The 24751-nt window shown below is 43.3% G+C and overlaps 1 protein-coding gene across 2 annotated transcripts in view; it reads left to right on the top strand.

Moving 5' to 3' along the window:
- The window catches only part of LOC123746842 (coiled-coil domain-containing protein 6), a 90122-nt gene that overhangs the window by 41248 nt on the left and 24123 nt on the right, over positions 1-24751 (top strand). For both annotated transcript variants that reach the window (XM_045728643.2, XM_069321667.1), the window contains exons 4-7: positions 6960-7048; positions 10558-10715; positions 13450-13701; positions 22564-22730. In XM_045728643.2, coding sequence (XP_045584599.1) covers positions 6960-7048; positions 10558-10715; positions 13450-13701; positions 22564-22730 — 666 coding nt within the window. The remainder of the gene's footprint in view (positions 1-6959; positions 7049-10557; positions 10716-13449; positions 13702-22563; positions 22731-24751) is intronic.

The raw sequence follows: 24751 nt of genomic DNA, 5'->3' as shown, positions 1-24751 counted from the left end.
TGTTGGGCGGGAGTTGCCACAAAGATGACATTACCTAATTATTTCAATGTTTGATTTTTTGAAAAAAATTTGCAGTAATATTATTCAGTAGTGTGTAGTGTGATATATTTATATAATATGCGAATCATCGCTATTCTCAAAAGTATTGCGATCATATTAGTGATTCAATAATTATGTTCATAAAACAATAAAGAAATAATTTTGCTTTTATTACATTATATACAAAGGTTATATATAAGTATCTGCATGTTTTGTTCACCATAACGAACCACTAAGCTGCTATGGTGAGTGCAGACAGTAACAGGTGGCCACACACAGCTGATGCTGCCTCCATCACTGGTTCAAGGCCAGATGCACTAACATTCCTCCTTCAAGTATACTGTTTGTGGTGTTAATACATTATATACACACATTATATATAGGTATCTACATGTTTTGTTCACATAACTGTTCAACTAAGCTGGTATAGTGCCCAAAGAGCATAGTGGCCACCCTTACATGACAAGTCATGCAGATGATGCCATCTCCCTCACCAGAATGGCTTCTCCCAACACTCCTTTTGCTGTTATTACACTATATATACACATTATATATAAGTGTCTACATTTGTGTTCACCATAGTGAACCACTAAGCTGGTATGGTGAGTGCAGACAGTAATAGGTGGCCACACAGATTCGGCAGACGATGCTCCAGCCCTCCCTCCCTCAACATTACTCCTCCCACGATACTACGCACAGCGCAAATTATCACAACAATCCTGCTATTATCAGAATCCTGGTAATTTTTATCACAGTCAGGGGTCTTCTATAATACTATCATTGTTAAATAATACCAGTTACATATATTTCTGGGGGAGACCCCCACGGTTCCCCGGAGCTATCCAGGGTGATATGGATATCCCTAACTTTGGCATCAGTTGATGTGGGTGGAGTTCTAGGCCTACTGGGGACCACAAGCCAGAACCTGGGGCCCCTTAGAGAGGCAGGAGCCTATAGAAATGCACATGTGATTTTGGAGCATTCTATATCTGCTATCGACCAGGACAGGCACGTAGAAAGGTAAGCGCCCCAAACAAACCCCTATTCTGGTGAAAAACAACGAAAATAGACAAATGAGTGGACAGAACTCCCAATTGAAAATGAGCAAACAAGCATGTCGTCACACGAGCCGCACCGCATGTCTGTGCGGCTCCCCTCTTCCTGGGAGGGGGAAGAGGGAGCCCCAGACCCCCGCACCAGCGATCCACACTGCAGTTCTTCAGCTGATGAGATATGGCTTGGTTGTTGTGGCTCCAGCTCCGGACTTTTGTTGTGCTGTTCACTGTTCAGTACTGCTCCTACGGTGGTGTGCGAGCTGGGAATATTATTCACAGGCACTCGGGCTGCAAGTGCTTAGGGTCACCTTCCCTGAGTGCCCTGTAAGTACCATCTTGTCCCCTAACTTCCCTTGCCACTTCGGGGGGGTATAGGGTGTTTATGTAGCTTCAGGGCACCAATCCCCCCAGCCACAGGGCATGGCGAGAAGGCACCCCTAAGCATACTTAGGGGCCTGGGGTTTCCTTCCACAAGTCACCTTGGGCCTACCTTTGTTGGTCTTTTGGCAATTGACCTCCCAGTGTGTTTTGGGGGGATTTCCTCCCTAGTTTGCCTTTGGGTAAGTGGTAGTTATTGCAATGGTAGGGGCGCGGTGTACTGTGTAGCTAGTTTTCACCCATAACAGCGGCCGGCTCTGTACCCTCTGAGTACGCGGTCCTGTTGCGAGGTTTTTCTTTTCTTTTTCTTTTTGCCTAGTGGAGGGGGGGGGGGGGTCTGCCTTGGTGTGCCTTTCCCCTTTATACTAGGGTTGTTTGTGTTTGGTGGTACCCCTTGCTTCGCCCTCGTGAGTGGACACTTCCTGGGAGTTCAGCATTAGCAGTGTTGATTGGTATCTTGGGTGCCGGTTAGCAGTACCCTGCCTGGGATAACCCTTAGCAGACCCAGTCTAGGGGCCCCTGGGGAAACATCACAGGGGCACTCAGGTTCAATGGATGTGACCCCTGGGTGCCCTCTTGCTTTTTGCGAGTTTGAGGGTTGCTCTGTCCCCTTGTCTTAGGGTGACACTCATTGTTTTTGCCTCCATCATGTTGCCTGTTGGATCGGTGACACACTCAACCCAGAGTCCTGCGAGCTTTGTTGCTCGTTTGTGACTCGGTTCACCCAATCTGATGATATTTGGGTGCAGGCTCGCACGTTGCAAAAAAGGTTTAGGTTGGATGCTTCCCCAGATGCCATGAGGTTTGCCCCATTTTGTTTATAGGGACCTAGACTTGGGGATGTTGATTGTTTCGGCCTTGGTTCTGTCTGCAACCCCCTTGTTCTTCCCCTGCTGTGGTTCATTCAGGCCCCCCCCCCTTCCCTCTGCTTCCGGGTCCTAAGCATCTGAGGGCCTTGGGGTCAGGGCAGGGTTTGGAGGTTTCTGAGATGGACAATTTTGGGGGTTGCCCCTTTCGGAGTGGCTGCAGAGGTATTCGAGTTAGTTCCTCTAGCCTTAGCTACGGGGTCTGACCAGTGGACCCATCCTCTTCCTGCTATTCTAGCCACCCCGGCTTTTTCTTGTGAGGCTGGGGCCTTGGAGGACGACTAGTCCCTGGGATCTGACGTGGAGGTTCCCGGGGTTGGGGAGGAGCCGACTTGGGGGCCTTGGGTCCCATTGGACCCCTCCTGGGCTTTCCCACCCTCCAAGTAGCGCTTGCTGTTACAAGGATTGGGGTTTTCCTTTCTCCCTTCTGCGTACTAGGTGGATTTGGGTTTGGCTCCTACTCGGGTTCGGTTCCATGTCTTTGCGGGTCCTTTGGGTCTGTCCTTCCAGAGGTTTTCGACTTCCCCCATCTCTCCGGCTGAAGTGCGGGCGGTCATTGCGGCTTACCTTCTACGTGACCCGATGTATGCCTCTATAATGGATCCATCTTCCTTCGGGTTTGGGTCTTTGTCGCCATACTGGGTACGTTATGAGGTTCCCGAGTCGTCCTGGCTTGCAGACTGCCCAATGTTTTCGCTGGATGCTTGGGACACATTCTGTTGTACCCGCACAGTTGAATGGCGTGAGGTGTTGACTGTGGTCCAGGTTTACCTGGGGGGGGGGGTGATTTTGCACACCTTAATAAGTGCCTTTTCACTCCGGCTCTTCTGCTGGATGTTGGCGCGGTTCAGCTTCATGTGCAGGTTCCCTCCCTGTCGGCTGAGCTTGTGGCTGAGGGCTTGCGCGCACGGGGCTCATTGGCTTTGGTCCTGCGTTTCTTTTCCCTCCATGAGCTGCCATCGGATTGGCTTATGGAGGATGTAGAAGCGCAAGGGGCCGTTCCTGGGTCTAGCACCTTGGCTTCTGCTGCTCGTGCGTCGTCTGTGCCTTTGAAGCTGTTTGTGCTAATCCTGCAGGATGCACTGTTGCAGTTTTTCGTTGCATGCTTCATGTGTCAGCAGGCGGTGCTCACTTCCTCCTTGGAATCCGCTTGGGGCCCTGGCTCTTAGATTGTCTTTGCCCTTTTGTCCTTTATTATTTGCAGCTTCTGCGGTCGAACAGTATATGCAAGCGGCTTTCTCCAGCTGCGGCCCTATGTCTGACTTGTTGGTTCTCTGGGGGTCCTGGGTGGCCCGCAGTTCCGCTCATCGAGGTGGGCACAGGTACCAGTTTCGGAGCCGGTGCCTCCTTCGGAAGGTTCCTGTTCTCTCTACAACTTGCATGCAAGCAAATATAGCAGGTAGAGGTTGGATTCTCACACCAAATTTATAATGGTGAGTCTCACATCAAATCTATCAAACATCTTTTGCAGTAGGCTTCCAGGTCAATCACTTTGATAGGTGTAAAAAAAGAGACAGTCTCAACCCACTGGACAGGTCATCAACAACAGTTAACTAACCTGAAACTCTTCATGCACACTCTTGGCAAATATCAAAGCACTTCAACACAATACATCAATATAGTAGAATCTCGAGTGATGACCGCCTCAAATGGCGACCATTTTGGCAACCCGTGATGGTCAGCCGTGCCTGAAGCTCCCAAAAGCAGTCACGCGGGCCATTCAAGCCTCACGAGTTGCCACAAAATATTTAAATATAATTTTTCTATGTATTTTCAATGCTTTATAATTTTTTTGTATCATATCTGATGCATATGTGTGTCCTTTACAATATCTATATAGTAGAACATTCATAATGTTCCATGGAACTGTCAGTAATGTGTCCACAATAAATGTTTATTGTTGCAATATTACTTGTTCAAAATTCACTAAAATTATAATATGTATAGTTTCACACACTACAGTCACACACTGTTCATACACTCAGTACTTCAGAAGTGAGTTATAATCAAAGAAGCATTCCATGGTACACAGCACTACTTCGCTCTCGATGCACCGGGTACAAACAGATTTTCGCTTCCTGTTTCTCCATTCTGTGTGCTTACAAATAACACACTCGCATACACCCTTGGCTTTAGTAGCTGTAGGTGGTATGTAGCCAAGCTTGTGAAGTGTAAGGTAATCTTGCAAAGTTTATAGGAAAAGATCAATTTGAAAGGTATTCTGAAAGAGATTCGGCTATTCTTGAAAAGATTGATGGAAAACACCACCCTGGAAGCCGCTAACACTGTTCATCTATGCTACTTTTATTAGAAGCATCATCACTGAACACAAAACGATTCGTCTAGATAGTTTTCTTCAAGAAGTGCCGGACCAACTGGGCTGTGGTGGATATTTAGACCTGTTGGCTGCTTCAAGCAACAGCCTGTTGGACTGAGCTTTCATAAGTCAAGTCTGGCTTTGGGCCAGGCATGGGCCATGGAGAAGCCATCAAAATGGCTTCTCCACCACACTCCTTTTGCTGTTATTACACTGTATATACATGTTATATATAAGCATCTATATTTGTGTTCACCATAAAGAACCACTAGGTTGGTATGCTGAGTGGCAGTGGCAGCCCGCTACTGGCTGCCACTTCCTCCCTTCCTCACCTCACCTGACTCGCCATTATTCTCCTCCCACAATACTGTTTTTACTTTTATTCACTATACAGACATTATATATAAGTATCTGCATGTTTTGTTCACCATAGCGAACAACTAAGCTGGTATAGTGAGTCCAGACAGTAAAAGGTGGTCACACAGAGTCAGCAGACAATGTTACCTCCTTCCCCACCAAGATTACTCCTCCCACTACAGTGCTAATTATCACAACAATCATGCTATTATCAGAATCCTGGTCATTTTCATCACAGTCAGGGGGTCTTCTGTAATAATATCATCGCTAAATAATAGCATGAACATGTATATTATGGCATTTTTAGGCGCTGCTGTAGTCACAAGCTGAACAGCAGTGCTGTGAGCTCATGCTGCGTGCGTCAGGCTTGATGGCTCACTCAATACTGAGGCCCTCACACCCGGGAATTTGGCCCACGATTTAAAAAAAAATGGCGTCTGTTTACAAGAGCCTTGATGAAGGCGAGGTGAACCCCGTGTATCCGCGGGCCGTTTAAATCTTGTATAGTACTCCAATACATCATATGATGGGATGCACAATTTATAGCAAGTCACTCAACCCATCATATGATGTGTTGCGCAACTTAAGGGTTATTGTAGGAGACCACTCACAAGTGACGACTGCCTTCTCCTGACTGCCAGTTTCGACCAAGTAAACGAGACAGGTAGCACGTGTGTCCAACTGCTCGGCTCCAATAATGTTTCATACACATTGAACTATCCCAATAGTTTATTTATGTGTCTTATAAAGTTCCTGGCTGTGTTTCTTCCTTTAACACTGTTGTTTCTATATTGTTTCTATATATTTTCCAGTGCTGAATATACTTTTTAAATGTGTGTTTTCTTTACTGTTAACATTGTTCTGGAGATGATACTTTCCTACTATGACAGTACTCTGTGCATATGCAGAACTGACTATTGTACTGGTGGTGATTCCAAGTGCAAGAGTTTCAGATTGTTTTTCAACATTAAACACTGCTGTTTCTCTCTTACCTGGGATACACACTTCACAAGGGGGGTTTCTCACACTATTTTGCTATAGCAAAAGGCCGAAAAGTGTAAAGGTTAAAAGCAATTCTGAAGTTGGAAAGCATGACATATGCCATATGCTCCTTGCACAGCATTCTTCATGTGCTCCTCCGGTGACAGTCTGTGTGCCACCCATTCTCCTTAGGAGGATGCACTGTTGACCCAGTTTCCTTGGTTTCCCATTCTGTGGGACTTGTGTTGCACTGAGTTAGGTTGCCATCCTGGCGTCTCATCTTCAAGATTGTCTCGCTTTCCACCTCTGATAGGTCTCGTGTATTCATCTACAGTATTTCGTCTGTTGTTTCTCAGCTTCAAGGACCCACCCTCTCCAGAATGTAATGGAATATGTCTGTCTAGCAGGATCTTGGTGGATCCCTGTTTCCCCCCCCCCTGCCCCTTCTAGGTGTATTGGCATGTGGTCTTTGTGCTCCAGACCAAGATTATGACATGGAAGATGAGGGCTCTTGGTGGTGCCACCACATGTTAGTGGTTGGCCATAACTAGTGTGTCTCGACCTAGTTTTTAAGTGAATTGTTTGTAAAGTGATTTATCTGTTTCATTGCTTTGTTTTCTGTGAACCTTGCAGTTGTTTGTATTGCTTCATACATTTTTAAATATTTTCTCAGTGAGAGGGCGATTGTAACAATCCCTTGCTCCCTATGCATCTGTGAGGGAACTGGGTTTTGGCTCTGGTCCTCAGTAGACCTTACAGGGGACTTCTAAGGCTGATGTGAATCTGAAGTGGGGAAGCTACCACAGCAAGGTAACTTCAGGAAGTCACTGACGCCCTACCAGAGAGAGACGTGTCATTACAACTGACACTGGTTTTTTCCGTTACTACTACTAGTATTTAATTTTATACCTTTCACCCCCATACAAATGGTAAATGTGGTGATGATTTATTGCTCTTACATTTCAGATTGAGCTAGAGAACACATTAGAACAAGAACAAGAAGCACTAGTCAACAAGCTATGGAAGAGAATGGACAAACTTGAAGCAGAGAAAAGGTCTGTATTAAGAATAGATATATCCAGCACGTGATTGTTAAATTAAAAGTGAGGGTGGTGATAATAGTAGTGAATGGCTGTGGAAGGATTATCATGGGAGGAGCTGCATCCTTGACTCCCTGTCAATGACTATTTGCTTGTCTGCTTTCACATCCTCCACATTATTGGAAGGATTGCTATTTTTTTAAGTTTCACTTTTGTTTTCCTAATTTCTTTGTTTTAATCTCCCCATTTCTTATTTCTAAGGTCTTAAATGTTAAAGAATGCAAACATGTGGTAATAGCTTGTTATATCCAAATTAACAAGTTACTTTCCGAAGTAAATATTTTTGTAATACGAGTTTCCCTTTCAAGATGGAGGGGAACACTGTCTATATATACATACCAGACGTTTAACCCCATCATGGGGTGTCCACATCTTTATCGCCACACAAACCTTTCAATCTTAAAGCATGTTAACCAGTCTCTTCACCCCTTATATATACAGATAAGGGAACTACAAATGTCAAGGCTTCCCTACTGAATTTTTAATGGGAAGTAAAATGGTACAGAAATGCACAGACATGATGGAATAGTTTGGCTCTCTTGAAAGGGTAGTGGACAAAAAGAGAGGCAATGGCATGTCTCAGTAGACAGTTAAAGCAAGAAAAAGGAGAAAACCAAAAAGACATGGTAAAAAACATAACTGGACACAGATACAAAAGGGTGGAGGGTGAAAAAGTGCCAGGAATGAGTACACAAAATCAAGAGGTCAGGTGAACACAGTTTGAAACACTGCAACAAAAGCAGAGAGCCAACCTAAGTTGTTGCATAGCCATGTACGAAAAAAAGTGTCAAGAGGTTCCAGGAGATCTACAAAGGGTAACCAGATTGGTCTCCAAGGAGAGATGGCTAGAAGCAAGAGTAAACAAAATAGAAGTCACCTCAGAAGTAGTAAAGGCACATGGAGAAACTAGATGTAATAAAAGTAGGACTGGACCAGGAATGGCCATGATTAACTTAAGGTGGTTCCGTTGATCAGTTTGATCTGTGACCTAGTCACAGGAGTTTGGGAGCCGGCGGCTGAGTGGAAAGAACACTGGCGCGTGATCCTGTGGTCCCGGGTTCGATCCCGGGCGCTGGCGAGAAACAATGGGCAGAGTTTCTTTCACCCTAATGCCCTCGTTACCTAACAGTAAATAGGTACCTGGGAGTTGGTCAACTGTCATGGGCTGCTTCCTGGGGGTGGAGGCTTGGTTGAGGACCGGGCCGCGGGGACACTAAAGCCCCGAAATCATCTCGAGATAACCTCAAGAAGATAGTCTCTGACCAGGTTGCTGAAGGAAACTCAAAGAATTCTGTTACCCACTAAAAGAGCTTAAAAGCATGAAATTAAAGACTGGTGAGCTTTCAGAAATTGGGACAAAGGGAACCATACTAATAATTTTAAGGAAGGGGACAAACAAGAAGCAGTAAACTATTGATGGATTAGGAACAAAGATTCATAGCCGAAGAGAATGTCAGACTAGAGAGGAGTGGAAAAGGTCCTTTAGTGCTCTTTCATCAAATTTTTAATGACCAGAGAGTTTGGTAATTTTCTGTTTTCATAGTAATTTACATAAATGATTTGCCAGAGGGAGTTACCTATTCGTGTTAAGTGTTTGGACAGAATCAATAGCTAACGAGGAGAGCAAAAACTGAGGATGACTAGTGCTGCAAGATACAACCTTGACAAACTTCAAAAGTGGGTAGAAAAATTCATGTTTAGAGTTCAATCCAAACAAGTGTAAGGTAATGAAGAGGGGAAACGTGTAGGAATTCACATGGAAAAAACTGTGTAAATCACACTAATACCAGAGGTACATATCAACAGGATGACACTGGCAGCATATGGGAAGCAGACAAATATTAGAATAATATTTAAAAATCTAATTGGAAGGCTCTTTCAAGATGATCTATTCAGCCTATGTACAATAAATACAAGAACTTGCAGCTCCTGCCATGGAATCCACAACTTGTGAAAAAGTTAAAAAAATTTATAAAAAAGGCAGAGATTTGTGACAATATTAGTACCATAATTAAGAGGATTAAGCTGCAAGGATAGGTAATGAAAATTAAGCCTTAGAGACATAAGAAACAGAGCGGATATGATCACTACCTAAAAAGATATATGGGAAACAGAAAACATGGATAAGGACAGTTTCTTTAAATGAAGAGAAGATAGGACAAAGCAGAAGCTGGTGATGCAAATGAATCCAAGAAATGTAAGGAAGCACTTGTACTCTATAAAAGTAGTCAGCACCACATGAGACCAGAAGACATGGCAGGATGTGCAGAATACCCCCGTTGAAAAGCAGAGGTGCAACAGGTACTCTAAGAGAGAACTCTATCAACATCAGAGGCCCGAGACTGTTCAACACGCTTCCACTACACATAAGGGGCATAACTGGCAAACCCCTCACAGTGTTCAAGAGAGAACTGGATAAGCACCTCCAAAGGATACCTGATCAACCAGGCTGCGACTCATACGTCAGGCTGCGAGCAGCCGCGTCTAACAGCCTGGTTGATCAGTCCAGCAACCAGGAGGCCTGGTCGACGACCGGGCCGCGGGGACACTAAGCCCCGGAAGCACCTCAAGGTAGCCTCAAGGTAGGTAAGTGGAAGATATAAAATGAAGCCCTGGAAGCTGGCTCCAACAACTGCAGCCCGTCCACGCATACAAAGATCCAAGCTCGTTAATCTTGCCGCCAAACTTTCAGTTTATGAATGAAAAGTGGTTTACACATGACTCGCAACCGATGACATCCGAACACTTCCGGAACAAGTGTTTCGCTTAGCGGAACACTTTGCTTTGCTCATTTTTCTTTAAGGAGTTCTGTCCACTCGTTTGACTTTTAGTAGTAGTTTCAACCAGGATAAGGGTTTGTTTTGGGATGCTTACCTTTCTGGGTGCCTGACCCGGTCGATGGCAGACATAGAATGCTACAAATCGCATGTGCAATTCTATAGGCCATTGCTCCTCGTGCCTCTCTGAGGGGCCAGGTTCTGGCTCGTGGTCCCCGGTAAGCCTAAGATCTCCATTCACACTGACAGATGCCAAAGTCTAACATATCCATATCAGCCTGGATAAGCTCCGGGGGAGCCTCCGGGTCTCGCCCTGAAAATGGCGTTTCATTACATTCGACGCTGGTTTTTTGGCCTATAAAAAACTGAAGTAATCTGAATTTTGTTTGCTTATTTTTCAATTTCTGTGTGTAATTTCATGCTTTAATTAATTATTGAATTAAAAAAAATGGCTGCACATGGGAGGTATCTCCAAAATAATTGTCACTGGAAAAGTAAGGGCGAGAATACCACCACCTCTTCCACCAAAAGTGAATTTAAGGTGTTTGTGTTGCTTCACTTGGGATTGTATACAACACATGTTCTTCACCTCAGATTTTGTAGCAACGATACTATTGGTATATAACTTGTGTAAAGTAATAGGTTATGTTTGATGCAAGCTTCTGAATGTCGAGTATATTCCCACAGGATGCTTCAAGGTAAGCTAGAACAACCAATCTCAAATCCACCATCTCCAGCGGACTTTAATCAGGGTGACCGAGCAAATAATCTATCTTCACACATCCAGCACCTGAGAGATGAAGTTTCTAGATTCAGAGAACAGCTCACGACTGCTCAGGAAGAACGTAAGTACTAAACAGCTTGTATTACCTCTTCCACTGAAATTAATTTGAACTTGAATTGCAGTATTATACAGTATCTTGTACATTATACAATATGTGGTTCCCATGGTCTTCGTTTTTTGTTTATTCTCCTTCCCTCATCTGGTTTCTCAGGGACCGGCTTAGTCATTTACTAATACATTCAACAATATCATATAATATTTTAAAAGATATTGATATTTAAATGATTTAAATGATTAAATGAATAAAAAAAATATATATAAATAAATATGCGAATAAGCATGAATGGTCCCTAAGGATATATGCAACTGAAAACTCCACACCCCAGAAGTGACTCGAACCCGGACTGCCAGGAGCACATTGCAACTGGTGTATATGGTGCCTTAAACCACTCGATCATCAGTGACCGTATAAAAGGCGGTGATAGCCGAGGCTATTTGAACCACCACCCTGACGGCACTTTGATGGTAATCATGGACATAGCTATTTCATGCAACTGAACACGGGAGTTTTCAGTTGCATATATACTTGGGGACCATTCAAGCATGTTCGCATTTGTGTTGCTCACGTGGCCCCATAAAAATGAGGTGATTTGATGAAATAGCTATGCCCAAGAGTACCATCAAAGTGCCGTCGGGGCGGTGGTTCAAATAGCCTCGGCTATCACCGCCTTTCATACAGTCACTGATGGTCGAGTGGTTTAACCACCGTGCTGCGCCGAGTTTATTGTGAAATTTCCCCTGTGCACATGAAATAAAGTGTTCACAAAAAAAAAAATTCTGCGTAAAATGACAAAACAATAGCGAACCACTAAGCTGGTATGGTGAGACAAAACAACAAGAGTGGCTGCCACACACCAGCCAGGTAATGCTACATCCTTCCCTCCTCACAGAGATTCCTCCTCACACCATACAGTACTGCACACATCGCTAATTATCACCATAATCCAGCTATTATCAGAATCCTGGTCATTAAATCCTGTAACCCCCTACACATTAGGGGCATAACTGACCCCTCGCAGTGTTCAAAAGAGAATTCGACAAGCACCTTTAAAGGATACCTGATCGACCAGGCTGCGAGCAGCCGCATCAAACCACTTGGTTGATCAAACTAGCAACCTGGAGGCCTGGTCAGAGACTGGGTTGCGGGGACACTGATCCCCTGAAATCGTCAACAGATAGTCAATAGGTATACTCCCTTTGATGAATTCCAGGAATTTACTTGACTGCACTTTACTACAGTATCTGCTTCCCTTATACCATGGTACTGTTACCTTTAGGGGTGGCAGATCAGACACTGCTTGTGGCAGGAACATCATCTCGCCTCTTTCCTGTATATCAGCTGCCGTCTGTCGTTCTGACCTCTTCTGTGGAATTGTTGCTATTACTTCATCTTTGGGTGGTATCCTGGCCGTTTATAGTTCTAAAAGGACTCTCCTTATCTTTGGTTTATCCCAATCTCTCCAACTTTATGGATGTCTACAGTTTTCCATTTTGCCAGGTGGTTTAGAGTCCCTTGGCTTGTCCCCTGGATATGTAGGATACTTACTGGCATGTTCCAATACATCCACAGTACACTCTTGCTGTCATCTCTCATGGATAAGCCATTTGTCTCTTCTGTTCCCATTATACTCCTTTTAAGAAGTCAGCCTTGCTGAAGTGCTGTTAGGCATAAACTTTAGGGATCTACTGTGGGGGGGGGGTCTTCCCAAAAATGAAGCCATGACTGTAATGACACAGCATTTTCTGATTGGCCCTTAATAGCTACCTGTTTTTGCCCTGTTTCCTTCTTCCCTGGTTTTCATGGTTCAGTACTTGCAACTCATGTGTGAGGATGTGGCTGACCGGAGTCCTGTGTGAACTGGGCCCTTTACCCGATGGTAGTCTGGTGCCTTAAAGATAGGGTTGCATACCCTCGGCAATGATCAGTTGCCTTGTTCGTCTCACACACTACCTTCCCTCCTCACAATACTGAGTGATCTAGATTTAGCAACTCCATTCAGGTGCCTACTGAAAAAAAGAGAAACTCAGCAGGTACGGCTGTCACTTACCCCAATGTACTTGACAAGTTACTACATTGTCCCCCAAGTCAAATATGATTATGCTTCCATTCATAGGAGACTAAAAAAAATGAGGTAATTGTACTTTGAACAATATTTTATAACGTATGTATTGTTTGTACCATACAGATATCCACTACAATATCCTGCTGCTTCATGAAACTTAGATATATAGTGATTCTTATGAGCCATCAAATACCTGTTGTTTACCTGTTGATGATTTTGAGTTCTATCGCAGCCTGGCATGGAGCCTGGCTTTTATGGTGATTGGCTTGCCTGAGGCTGTTGGTCTTCATATCCCATAGGGCTGCACAGCCATCACAGCAGGCTAATTTACGGGAAGATTTTTCTTGAATGCTCCTACTGTTGTCCCGCCAAACCTTGTCCCCTTCACTTTAGCACATAAATTTAGAATGAATTTTCTTAAAATATTGTCTATTTTTATCCAAAGCTCTTAAAATTTTCTAGGAATGTAACCCCACAAAATAGATTCAACTGTTTCATTCCAGGTAATATACAAAAATAAACTCATACTATATAGTACTGTATATTACTAGCTACACTATATACTTGATAATAAATTACAAGTCTGCATGTACCTTCATTGAAAAATGTATTCCATACATTAGATTAATATACAAAACCAAATATATGTTGAAATATTTAATTGTGTTTCAGATAACCGCACAGCTCAGCAGTATGCTAATGAGGAACGCTTAATTCGTGAAGAGAATCTTCGTTTACAGAGGAAACTTCAGATGGAAGTTGAACGAAGGGAGGCACTCTGTCGCCATCTTTCCGAGTCAGAATCTAGCTTAGAGATGGAAGAGGAACGTCACTATAATGAGATCACATCACAGCGGCATCGAACGCTCTCTAGTCCAGTGCCATACAATCCTTCACCTAGTTCCTCTAGACCTCTCTCACCGGGTAAGAGATTAATTATTTTGGTCAGTTAACTGCTGGCTGATGCAGATTTTTACCATTTAACTATGTCCTTTGGTCCTATTTTCTCTGAATTGGAAATGGCTTATATAGCCTTTGGAAATTTTCTTCAACAATTTTTTTTAACATGCTTAATTGCCATTCTTAGTCTTGGAAGCTTTCCAAATGCAGCTGATGGTATCTTGTTTATGTAAGCTTCCAGTGTTAGGCTTGATTATGTCCACTCTCATGTCTGTTTTTCTTTGATTCCTATATTCCTATAGTTACCTTACCTACCCATATGCTACACAGTCATCCTAGCTTGGTGCCTTCTGTTGATGATAGTTTACTTTACTTACCCATAGAGTGTAGATTGCTCCTGGTCTTTTAGCTTTTCCTATCTTCATTATCTTGAATTTGTTGAGGTACAACTCTTTTTGCCACCCATGTCTGCTCACTGCTATAGTTTGTCATGATTTTCCTGCGTTCTATACAGTTCTCAGTGTTTACTTTTCTGTGGGGAGCTCCGTCGGCTCCCTGGAGCTAACTGAACTGATGGTGCTATATTAGTTGGGGGTCATCAGAGTTCTGCCTACCGGGGCCATGAGCCAGAACCTGGCCACCTCAGAGACGAGCAGTGGCCTATGAGCATTTACATTTAAAGTATGTCATACTTTCCATCGTAAGTATCTTTCCATCTTTCTGGGGAAGAACCCAGAAAGATAGGCAAATCAAAACAGACCACTGTCTGGTTGAAAATTGCAAGTTACATCCAGAATAGCAGAACAACTCTCCCATAATGAGAACAAACAAGCAACACTTCATCCAACTAGCCCCCCTGTTTGTTAGTGCCTCCCGCCCATCCATGGGTGGGAGAGGGAGCAGGTCAAGGTGAGCCAACAACAACCCACCACTTCAGTTCTTGGACTGATGTGCTGGCAGTTGGACATCACCTCTGGCCTCTCGGTTTCTGTGAGTCTGTTCCTGCACTTGTGTTGTGTGTTTGCCCGGTGTATTAATGTACTGGAGCTGTATGTGCCTAGGGGGACACCTTTCCTAGGTGCTCTATAAGTACTGCCCTTACATTTCAGAGTTACATTCCCTGGGGCATTCGGGCCTCACGCCCCATGGGTTGGACCCGATCCACCCAACTCAAATTCACTTCCCCGCCCCCTCCCCCTCATTCCCGGGTGCCTTTGGGTTCCTCAGATTCTACTTTCCATAGGTTTTCTTCCTCTCGGATTTTCCCTGCGGAGGTTCAGGAGGACCCTGGTGCTTGCCTACTGTGGGACCCGGTTTGCACCTCTGTGATGGACCCAGCTTTGTTTGAGTTCAGTTCAGTCTATCCTTTATTGAGTGCGTTACGAAGTTCTGGAGTCTTCAAAGCTGGCAGACTGCCCCTTCTTCTCTCTGGGGGGCTTGGTGGGACTTTTGTCATGTCCACACGCTTGAGTGGCTGGAGGTTACCACAGTGTTGCAGGTGTCCTTGGAGGATCCTCGCACAGCTCACTCAGCAGTTGCTCGTGCAGCTGTGCTAGGTTCTGAATTTTGCTCTTCTGGTTTATCTGCTGGGCAGGGTTTGGCTTTGGAATCTGTACTGGTATCTTTTGGGCAGCCTCTTTTACGACTCTCGCGATCCCTGGGTTCGACCCCTGGTGTTCCCAAGTCGGTTGCTGCTCCATCGGCTTCCTCTTTGGGTTTTTCGGGGTTTGGTGTCATGGCGCCTTCTCTTGACTCGCTCGATGTGTTCACGAATGCCTCATCTCAGTTATGGTTTTGTGACCGGTGCTCACCAGTTGGGCTTCCTTTCTTTCTCTTTGCCAAACGTACGGGCACCCAGAGATGGACCTCTTAGTATTGGCATAATCTCGGCATCTCCCATTGTATGTGGCGCCGTTCCCAGACGGTGAGGCCCTCATGGTAGATGCTTTTTGGCAGGGCTGGTTGAGGTGGGGGGGGGGGGGGGAGGGGGTCCTGTACCTCTTCCCAATGGTCCAGCTGCTGCTCCAGGTTTTTCCTTGGCTGGATTCCTATCGGGTAAGAGTTCTCCTGGTCCCATGGTGGCTGGCACAGCCTTGGTTTAGGCACTAATTGCTCGGTGTCCGAACTTGGGCATTTTTCCGCGGCTCTGTCTCTCTCTAGCAGATCAGGCCTGAGGTATCCTGCTGATTTGCCTTACTGCTCCGCACTACATGTTTGGTCTTTCTAACGCTTGTGTATCGACATTTGTATGGTGATCAGGTTGCTTCTTTCATGGTGTACTACCTGGGGACGTCTTCACGGTGACTGTATGAAGTTTCTTGGCAGTCTTGACGTCATTTTCTTTCTCTATGGGAGTTTTCATTGATTTCGGACCAGGTTGTTTTGTTCTTTTTCTCTTGACCTTTTCTGAATCAGTGTCTCATGCCTAATACTGTCACTTCGTAACATGCGGTGTTGGAGGAACCGCACGATACGGAGCAGTCTTTGCACGATGTTGCTTGCGTTCGGGGTGAAAGTTACTTATGCTCTGTTCCCCGAAGCTTTCTCATGCATTTTTTCACATCCAGCCTGCTCATGCTCCATTTGAGCCTTCTTGGTCTTTGGACCGAATTATTTGTTTCGTCCCCCCCTCCTCGTTTTGTTGTGGCTTTTGGAAAGTTTTTTTTTTTTTTTTTTTTTTCCTTGGCCAGGAGCTTTATGCTCTCCTCCAACTCTGGGGGTTCTGTTCGTTTGGTCCTGGTAATGTGATCGGTTGTTCATTTGCAGCCTTCTCCTTTCCTGGTGAAGAATGGAACAGCTGGCTCTGGAGGGATCCGTTGGTTGTGGATGCTTGGTTGGTTAGACCGGGGGTTCATCATGTGTCGTGTTCGATGGCAGCTTTATGTCGCTACCTGCGGGTCACTGGTTCTGTGACGGTGGATGCTCTCTGGGTGGTTTCGGTTTACTTGTTTCTCTTTTCCAGGGCTAGTGTGTCTTGGTTAATGGTTTGAGGCTACAGTACATATCTGTTTACACTGAACCTCCTGAACACAGTGAAGATCAATGATTCAAACACATTCTTTATGAATGTGACACCACCATCGAACCATATTAGATATCACCCTAATCCTACTCGACTTCAAAATAGCCATAGACAGCATGCTCTCTGCACCAGGCCCAGACTCTTGGAATTCTATATTCATCAAGAATTGAAAAAACAATCGCCATCACATGCCATAAATGTCTTGGAGATGGAGCCTAGCTGCTGGTGTTATCCCTGACATACTTAAAACAGTAGATTACTCCACTTTACAAAGGAGGTATTAAAGCTAATGGAAAAAATGATAGACGAATACCATTAACATCACATAAAAAAAAATTGAAAGTGTTGACCAGACCACACACTAGAAGGTGAAGGGACGACGACGTTTCGGTCTGTCCTGGACCATTCTCAAGTCAATTGTGAGAATCGACTTGAGAATGGTCCAGGACGGACCGAAACGTCGTCGTCCCTTCACCTTCTAGTGTGTGGTCTGGTCAACATACTTTAGCCACGTCATTGTGACTCATCGCTTGCTTTTGAAAGTGTGTTAAGAAGTAAGATCACAAAATGCATGGAATCGGCGTGTTCATAACCCCAAGCAACATTGGTTGAGAACCGGGAGCTTTTGCCTCTCACAATTGCTAGACCACTATGACATAGCCTTAGGTGCCATGGAAGATGCTGTTGTAATATACAGATTTTGTGAAAGCTTTTTACAAATGTGACCATGGTGTTATTGCACCCTATAAATTACTAACAAACAGAACCCAGTGTGTGATAAGTCAACAAAATAAAATCTGGATCTTCCACTGTGAAAAGCTCAGTCCTCCAGGGTACTGTGCTTACCCTGGTACTTTATCTCATCCTCATACCAGACATGGACAAAGCAACCCATCCTCCGAATTGACAGTACGTTTTAATACTAAGTGTAATAAGTACATTTTCTGACTGCCATACATGGTACATAATTGCTCTTATGGGGCTGTTACATTTACCTCCCCATTTATTCTCCTCGTTTTCTGTTAAGACACTCTGATTTTAGGATGAAAAAATATCAGGAATTTCTTTTTTAGTTTTATTAAACAATAGATAGTTTATGCAAAATTTGAAAATATCCTGAGTTACTTTACAATTTATTGATATATTTTAGTTTTGTTTTATTAGTTTTATAAAACTGTAATATCAGTATAGCTATAGGTTAAGTACTAATTGTAATTAAGAAGCAATAAAATGCTTATCTTCAAACACGAAGAAGGTTAGGTTAGGTTGTGGTTTTCTATTTAGCTTTTCAGGTAAACTCAAATATTCACAATATATTTGACAGTACGGTTTAATACTAAGTGAAAATAAGTACAATTCCTTACTGATATGAAAAGTACATAATTGCACTTACTTGTGCTGTTACATTTACCTCCCCATTTTTGGAGGACGGGCTGGGACAAAGATACAAACTATAGTACTCTATCATCTTCTGTCATGATGACACAAATAATGACAGGTTGGATAACAAGATCCTTTCAAATAAGGGATGAAGGGATGCCATACCAATTATACATTTTAACACTATCGCCGGCGTAACGTGCGCAACGCAGACTTTGACGTCATGGGGCCAATGGTGCGGGCAAGCGTGCGGCGACGCCTAAATGTGTATACGTGTACTCGTTTCGGTTTTCTCGCCCTAATTCTTGTTACGTCGTTCGTTTTGGTATCATTGTGTTTGCAATTAAATTCCCTGCAGATGTATATGCATATAATGTCCAAAAACCTGGCGAGACTCCCTGCAGCAAAGCCTAAAGTTACCCGTGAACGAGCACCAATTTGCACACTGCAGCCTAATGTGTATACTCGTTCAGTTTGATAACATCAATTTTCATGTTAATCGCTCTTTTTTTTTTTATCAAATTGTTCGCAAAATAAAGGCGTGTTTTAAAACTAGTCCCATAATAATAGAGCAATAACTTTAATTTTAACAAACATTTTAATTTTGGACGCTCGTCATCAAAATTATTTATATACTGTAACCCCACGATTATCCGGGATTTGAACATCCGGAAAACGCCCTTATATGGCCAAAATCGTGATCGGATAAAGTTATCACAATATCCGGCCAGAATGGCCACTATAACCGGATAAAAGCTGGTTTGGCCAGATGAAAATTCGGCCATACCATATTAATCCCATCTGGCTCTAGACGCATGGTGGAGGAGGGGGTGGGGTGGGTGGGTGGTGGTGGGAGGGGAGCGTCGGGAGGAACCACCTGGGTACAGGAATTACCATTAATTTTAGAACAATTAATCATAGCCAAAAACAAATGAAATAAGTACTAGTAATTATGTAATAACAAATAAATAAGTTTCCTAAAAGCAATGTGCATAGGCTGAAGTTTCCTTAAAAAATATTGAGTTTTTTCCTCCTGGTGGCCTACCTAACGTGCTATAGCTGCCCCAAGTGGACCTGTCCAACACTGCTCAACCCATGTGCATCCGTCCCTCGTGTTATACACAGTGCTGCGCCATTAGTGAAATATTTTTTTAAATAACTATTTTCATAGTAACTGAACATTTTTGGCCAAGACTATGTCTGGTAGCAGGATCAATCGTTCTGAAGGTGTTAAGAGGAAGAAGGTTGTCCTAGCAATTAAAGACCAGTTACTTGTTGTTCAACCAGTGAGGCGTCACAGGCAGCCAAATGCCTTCAACAAGTGAGGCTCCACAGGCAAGCCAAGCGCCTTCAACAAGTGAGGCGCATCCAAGTGCCTTTAACCCTTTAGTTGCACAAGACATCGTATGATGCTTTGAGTGACTTGCAGTAAATTGTGCTCGGCATCATATGATGCTTTGAAGAACCGTCCAAGATTTAAACGGCCCGCGGATACACGGGGTTCACCACACCTTCATTAGGGCTCTTGTAAACAGACGCCATTTTTTAAAAAAATCGTGGGACAAATTCCCGGGTGTGAGGGGCCTTGGTATCGAGTGAGCAACCAAGCCTGGCGCACGCAGCATGAGCTCACAGCACCGCTGTTCAGCTTGTGACCACAGCATCGCCTGAAAATGCCATAATATACATGTTCTTGCTATTATTTAGCAATGATATTATTACAGAAGCCCCTAGACTGATAAAACTGACCAGGGTTCTGATAATAGCAAGATTGTGGTGATAATTAGCACTGTGCTCCATGGAGGGAGGAGTAATGCTATGGGAGGGAGTGAGGTGGCGTCGTCTTCTGACTGTGTGTGGCCACCTTTTATTGACTGCACTCACCATACCAGCTTAGTGGTTCGCTATGGTGAACACAAATGTAGATACTTATATATAACGTGTGTATAGAGGGTATAAATAGGAATAGGTTGGGAGCCGCCATTTTGGTGAGGGAGGGCGTCGTCTTCACGACTTATCATGTTGTTTACTGGTGACCACTATGGTCTTTGGTCACCATACCAGTTTACTTGTACAAGTATGGTGAATAAAACAGGTAGATACTTATATATAATGTGTGTATATAGCGTAATAACACCACAAACAGTGTTGTTGGAGGAGAAATATTAGTGCGTCTGGCCTTGAGGGCGGCAGCCAGCTGACTGTGTGAGGTCCTACGTCTTTGTGCCTTTACTCACCATACAAGCTTAGATGTGCAGTTATGGTGAACAAAACATGTAAATACTTATATATAACGTCTGTATATAAAAGCAAAAACAGTATGGTGGGAGGAAAATGGTGGCAAGTCAGGTGAGGTGAGGGAGGGAGGGAGGGAGTGGCAGCCAGTGGCAGCAGCCACTGGCTGCCACTGCCACTCAGCATACCAACTTAGTGGTTCGTTATGGTGAACACGAATGTAGATACTTATATATAACGTCTGTATATAGTGAATAAAAGCAAAAACAGTATGGTGGGAAGAGAATGTGGGCGAGTGAGGTGTTGAGGGAGTGAGTGGCTGGCTGGTGTGTGGCGGTCACTCCTCGTTACTTTTTGACTCATAATAGCAACTTAGTAGTTCGTTATGGTGAACAAAACATGCAGATACTTATATATAACCTGTGTATATAGTGTAATAACCGACAAAGAAGCATTTGTTCACTGTTTGATGAACATAATTGAATCAACAATATGCACACCATATTTTTGAGTACAGCGATGATTCACTCATTTTATTATATAAATATATCACACTACACACTATTGAATAATATTACAGCAAAAAAACTACAAAAAATCAATCAGAGACATTGAAATAATTAGGTAATTATCTCTTTGTGGCAACTCCGGCCTGACAGCTGGCGAGCAACAGACCGTCTGGGACACACGCTGAGTCAGCGCCGGTTTTATGCCAGACTTCCCCGCCCTATAGCGGGCAATATATGCCACTTACGATTTTATTATTATTTTTCCCGTGATCAGTGAATACAAATTAACAGGTTTAGAAGAAAAAATATTTTTTTTTGTATGGGCCTGTGGGTGACACATGCTAAATAGCCAGGCATTATTTAAGGGTTAACAAGTGAGGCGTCACAGGCAAGCCAAATGCCTTCAACCAGTGAGGCTTCAGCAGCTGGCAGTCAAAACTGACTTTGTTTAATGAACTGTACAGTAATTTTAAGTGTTAATTTTAGTGTTGTTAGTATAGGTTAGGTAAATTGTTAAGAATTCTTAACTTCAAGATGTGTGGCATCAATCAAGAAGACGAACACCAACAAGTTAAGTTGAGGTTTCTAGTTGAATATTTAATAATTATATGTGGCAAGGCAATTCAAATTATGTTGTTTGTAGTATAAAAATAGTTGGAAATGGTCAATTTTGGACTCATAGGTGAAAAAGTACCATTATCTGAAAAATGTGATAATCCGGCTGGGGGTCCTTCCCATATAGTCCGGATGATCGAGTGGAGACAGTATTTCCAGCGTTCTGATATAAAATTTCATGATACATCGCTCGTTTTGGTATCAAATTGTTCGCAATATAAAGGCGCGCATTTTAAAACTAGTCCCATAATAATAGCATAATTAATAGAATTTTAACAAATATTTTAAAATTTAGACTTAAAAACGTATTTATAATCTTTCAAGTGTTCCGACATCAAGTTTCTCGTGTTACATCTTTCATTTTGGTGTCAAATTGTGCGCATTCTAAAGGCGCTTATTTTGAAACTATCTCGAGGTCGATCAGATAAAAAATGAATTTTACACAAATATTTTTGTAGTGGACGCAAGTCCTGTCCACGGCTATGACTAGAGAGAAAAAAAATGGACGCGAGTCATGACCAAAGAGAACGATAGTGTTAAGATAGTGCTCTTTAGAGTGGGTCATTGTTGCACACATTTTAGAGAAATTGCTGACCTGGAGGGAATGCAAAGATCTTTTATGACTAGAATCCATTCGATAAAACACCTAAATTACTGTATTGGCACACGGAAATACCACATGATACTATAATAGGTATGGCATTGCTGGAATGTTTGAAGCATAGGTTAGGTATACAGTATTGTGATAAATAAGGAGGTACCTTCCATTGGCCAGTAGGCCATGTGATGTTGACACTGTGTGTCCTTGTGTTCTACAAATATGAATTTTGAAAGGATGACCCAGTAGGCAGATTTATTCTGTTATTTAGAGGAAGCTGCTGTATGGCAGTTCTGATTTTGGAGAATTAATTGTAATTAATAAAACTGGGTTTTACAAAGAAAAGATAATCTTAAAAAAAAACAAGACATGTGTATTTAGTAAATTACCATGTGGATTATGGAAGCAATAAGTTTAATGTTCTGAAATTAGTTTTCATATGTATTAGTACAAGTATATTTGTTGGTGTAGGAGATTATTCTTTATAAACAATGAGAATGCTGTGTTGACCATACCTCCTTCAACAGGTTTGTCAGGTTACAGCGGTGGCCGGGATCTGTTTTCTCCACCCAGCCCCATGGGTCGCTGCCCTCACTGTGGCCAGGTGATCCTGCACCACCCGCCGCCCACTGTCCCTCCGCCCAATTACCTGCCCTCTGCTTCCCCTCCTCCCCCACCTGTAATCTCCCCTGCAGTAAGTCTTATCTCTAATAACCATCAGGCCTTGTGTGAAAGAATTTATTATTAGGTTTTATCAGTTATTCAATTTTAGCTGAATTTTTGTTATGTCAAGTGCTGTAGCTACACTGATAGATTTTTATAGTTATACTAAATAATATTTTTATATTGATACATTTGTAAAAAAATTAAGCTATTAAATACTTTGTTTTCCTTGAATTTGATGTGTATTAATCAGAGGAAATGTGTACAACATTTAGGTTTTCGTTTTAGAAACATACATTAATCTACTTTACTTTATTATGAGTATCAAGCAGTGTCGCATATGTAGTACAGTATTCAGTCTAGTTCTTACATTTTAACTACATTTTCTGGTAGGGCTCCTTCAGGAGCTTGGAGCTAAAGCATTGGGTATCACACCAAGCTTCCAAGGCAAACCTTGACCTACCATGACCAAAATCTGGTCCATTATAATTCAAGGAGAGCTTGGGTTGATAACAGATCGATTCCAAGCCAAGAAGAACCCACCAGACAGGATAGGAGAAAAAACAAGTGATTGCCTAAATGAATAGATGAACCCTTGGGCAAACAATTGCTGCTATAGGCAAACCACTCTAACTTAATGTGTGTCCACTACCAGAAGGTAGCCCAGGTCACTTGTTATCCAACTCGGCCAATCAGCTACCAACCTGACCTGCTCGCTGGGTAGTTTCAGAAAGGGACCTCTAAAGATCCCACTGTGCTTCCCATTTTTAACCCTTCTTTGAGTCATTGATTTTAGTTAGATTTGTGCCCTGCATTAGTTTCCCTTGTTTAGCAGAAGATGCCTCTTCTGAAGAGTTTGGGATACTCCGAGTTGGTTCCTACGAGTTGGTTCCTCTTAAATTATCTTGCTCCCGGGCAGTGTGTGGGACTTGATTTCCAGTGAGAGGCCTGCTGATAGTTAACATAGTTGTATGCTTGTATTGCCATTGCACCTAGATTCGGTTCCCGTACATTTTGGATGGGGATGTATTTGGGCCAAGTTTTCAGGATTCTTACTCTACTTTGGCTTCATATGCCTTCATTAACCAAGCAAATACATCATCAGATTAGGTGTGTAATTTGCTGAGAACACTTCCCTTAATAATTAAACCTGGCCTGTCTGCCTGTGCACATAATGGCCCAGGTAGCGAGTTCCTTTTGTCTCCAGATTGTTTTCTTTGATCTAAATCTACCTGATTATGCTGCTTGCAGCTTACCTAGTTTGCAAATAGGCATTGGTTCATCCTGTTGGAGACATTTATGTCTGTGTTGGATGCAGGTACAGTACTCACCTTGTTGTGATTGTAAGGGTTGAGCTCTGGCTCTTTGGTCCTGCCTCTCAACTGTCAGTCAACTGGTGTACATTTTCTTGAGCCTATTGGGCTCTATGAAATCTACATTTGAAACTGTGTATGGCATCTGCCTCCACCACATCAGCCACATAAGGGGGCTGGTGGCTGTGTAGACAGCACACTGGACACGTAATCCTGTGGCCAGGGTTCGATTCCAGGCGCTAGCGAGAAACAAAATGGGCAGTTTTTTTTTCACCTTCATGTTCCTGTTACCAAGCAGTAAATAGGTACCTGGGAGTTAGACAGCTGTTATGGGCTGCTTCCTGGGGGGGGGGATGTGAAAAAAATAATAAAAAAAATAGTAGTAGCAGTTGATTTGGCAGTTAAGAGGTGGGCCGAAAGAGCAGAGCTCAACCCCCGTAAGCTCAAATAGGTGAATACATCACTGCCTAATGCATTCCATTTGTTAACTACTGACACAAAAAATTCTTTCTAATATCTATGGCTCATTTGGGTACTAAATTTCTACCGGTATCCACTTGTTTGTGTTCACCCATGCTAAATAGTTTTTGTCCACCCTGTCAATTCCTTTTGCGAATATTGTAGGTGGTGTTCATGTCTCCCCATACTCTTCTGTCTTCCAGGTCCTCATTCGTCTTTGCCCTCGTAGCGATAGTCGTTCACCTGAGCCCCTAGTTTGTACTCGGGGCTGCTTCAGAGC

This window comes from Procambarus clarkii, chromosome 10 (assembly GCF_040958095.1).
Source record: "Procambarus clarkii isolate CNS0578487 chromosome 10, FALCON_Pclarkii_2.0, whole genome shotgun sequence".
Classification (NCBI taxonomy): Eukaryota; Metazoa; Arthropoda; class Malacostraca; order Decapoda; family Cambaridae; genus Procambarus; species Procambarus clarkii.
The sequence above is the reverse complement of the archived record's forward strand: the minus strand, read 5'-3'. Positions and strand labels throughout refer to the sequence as shown.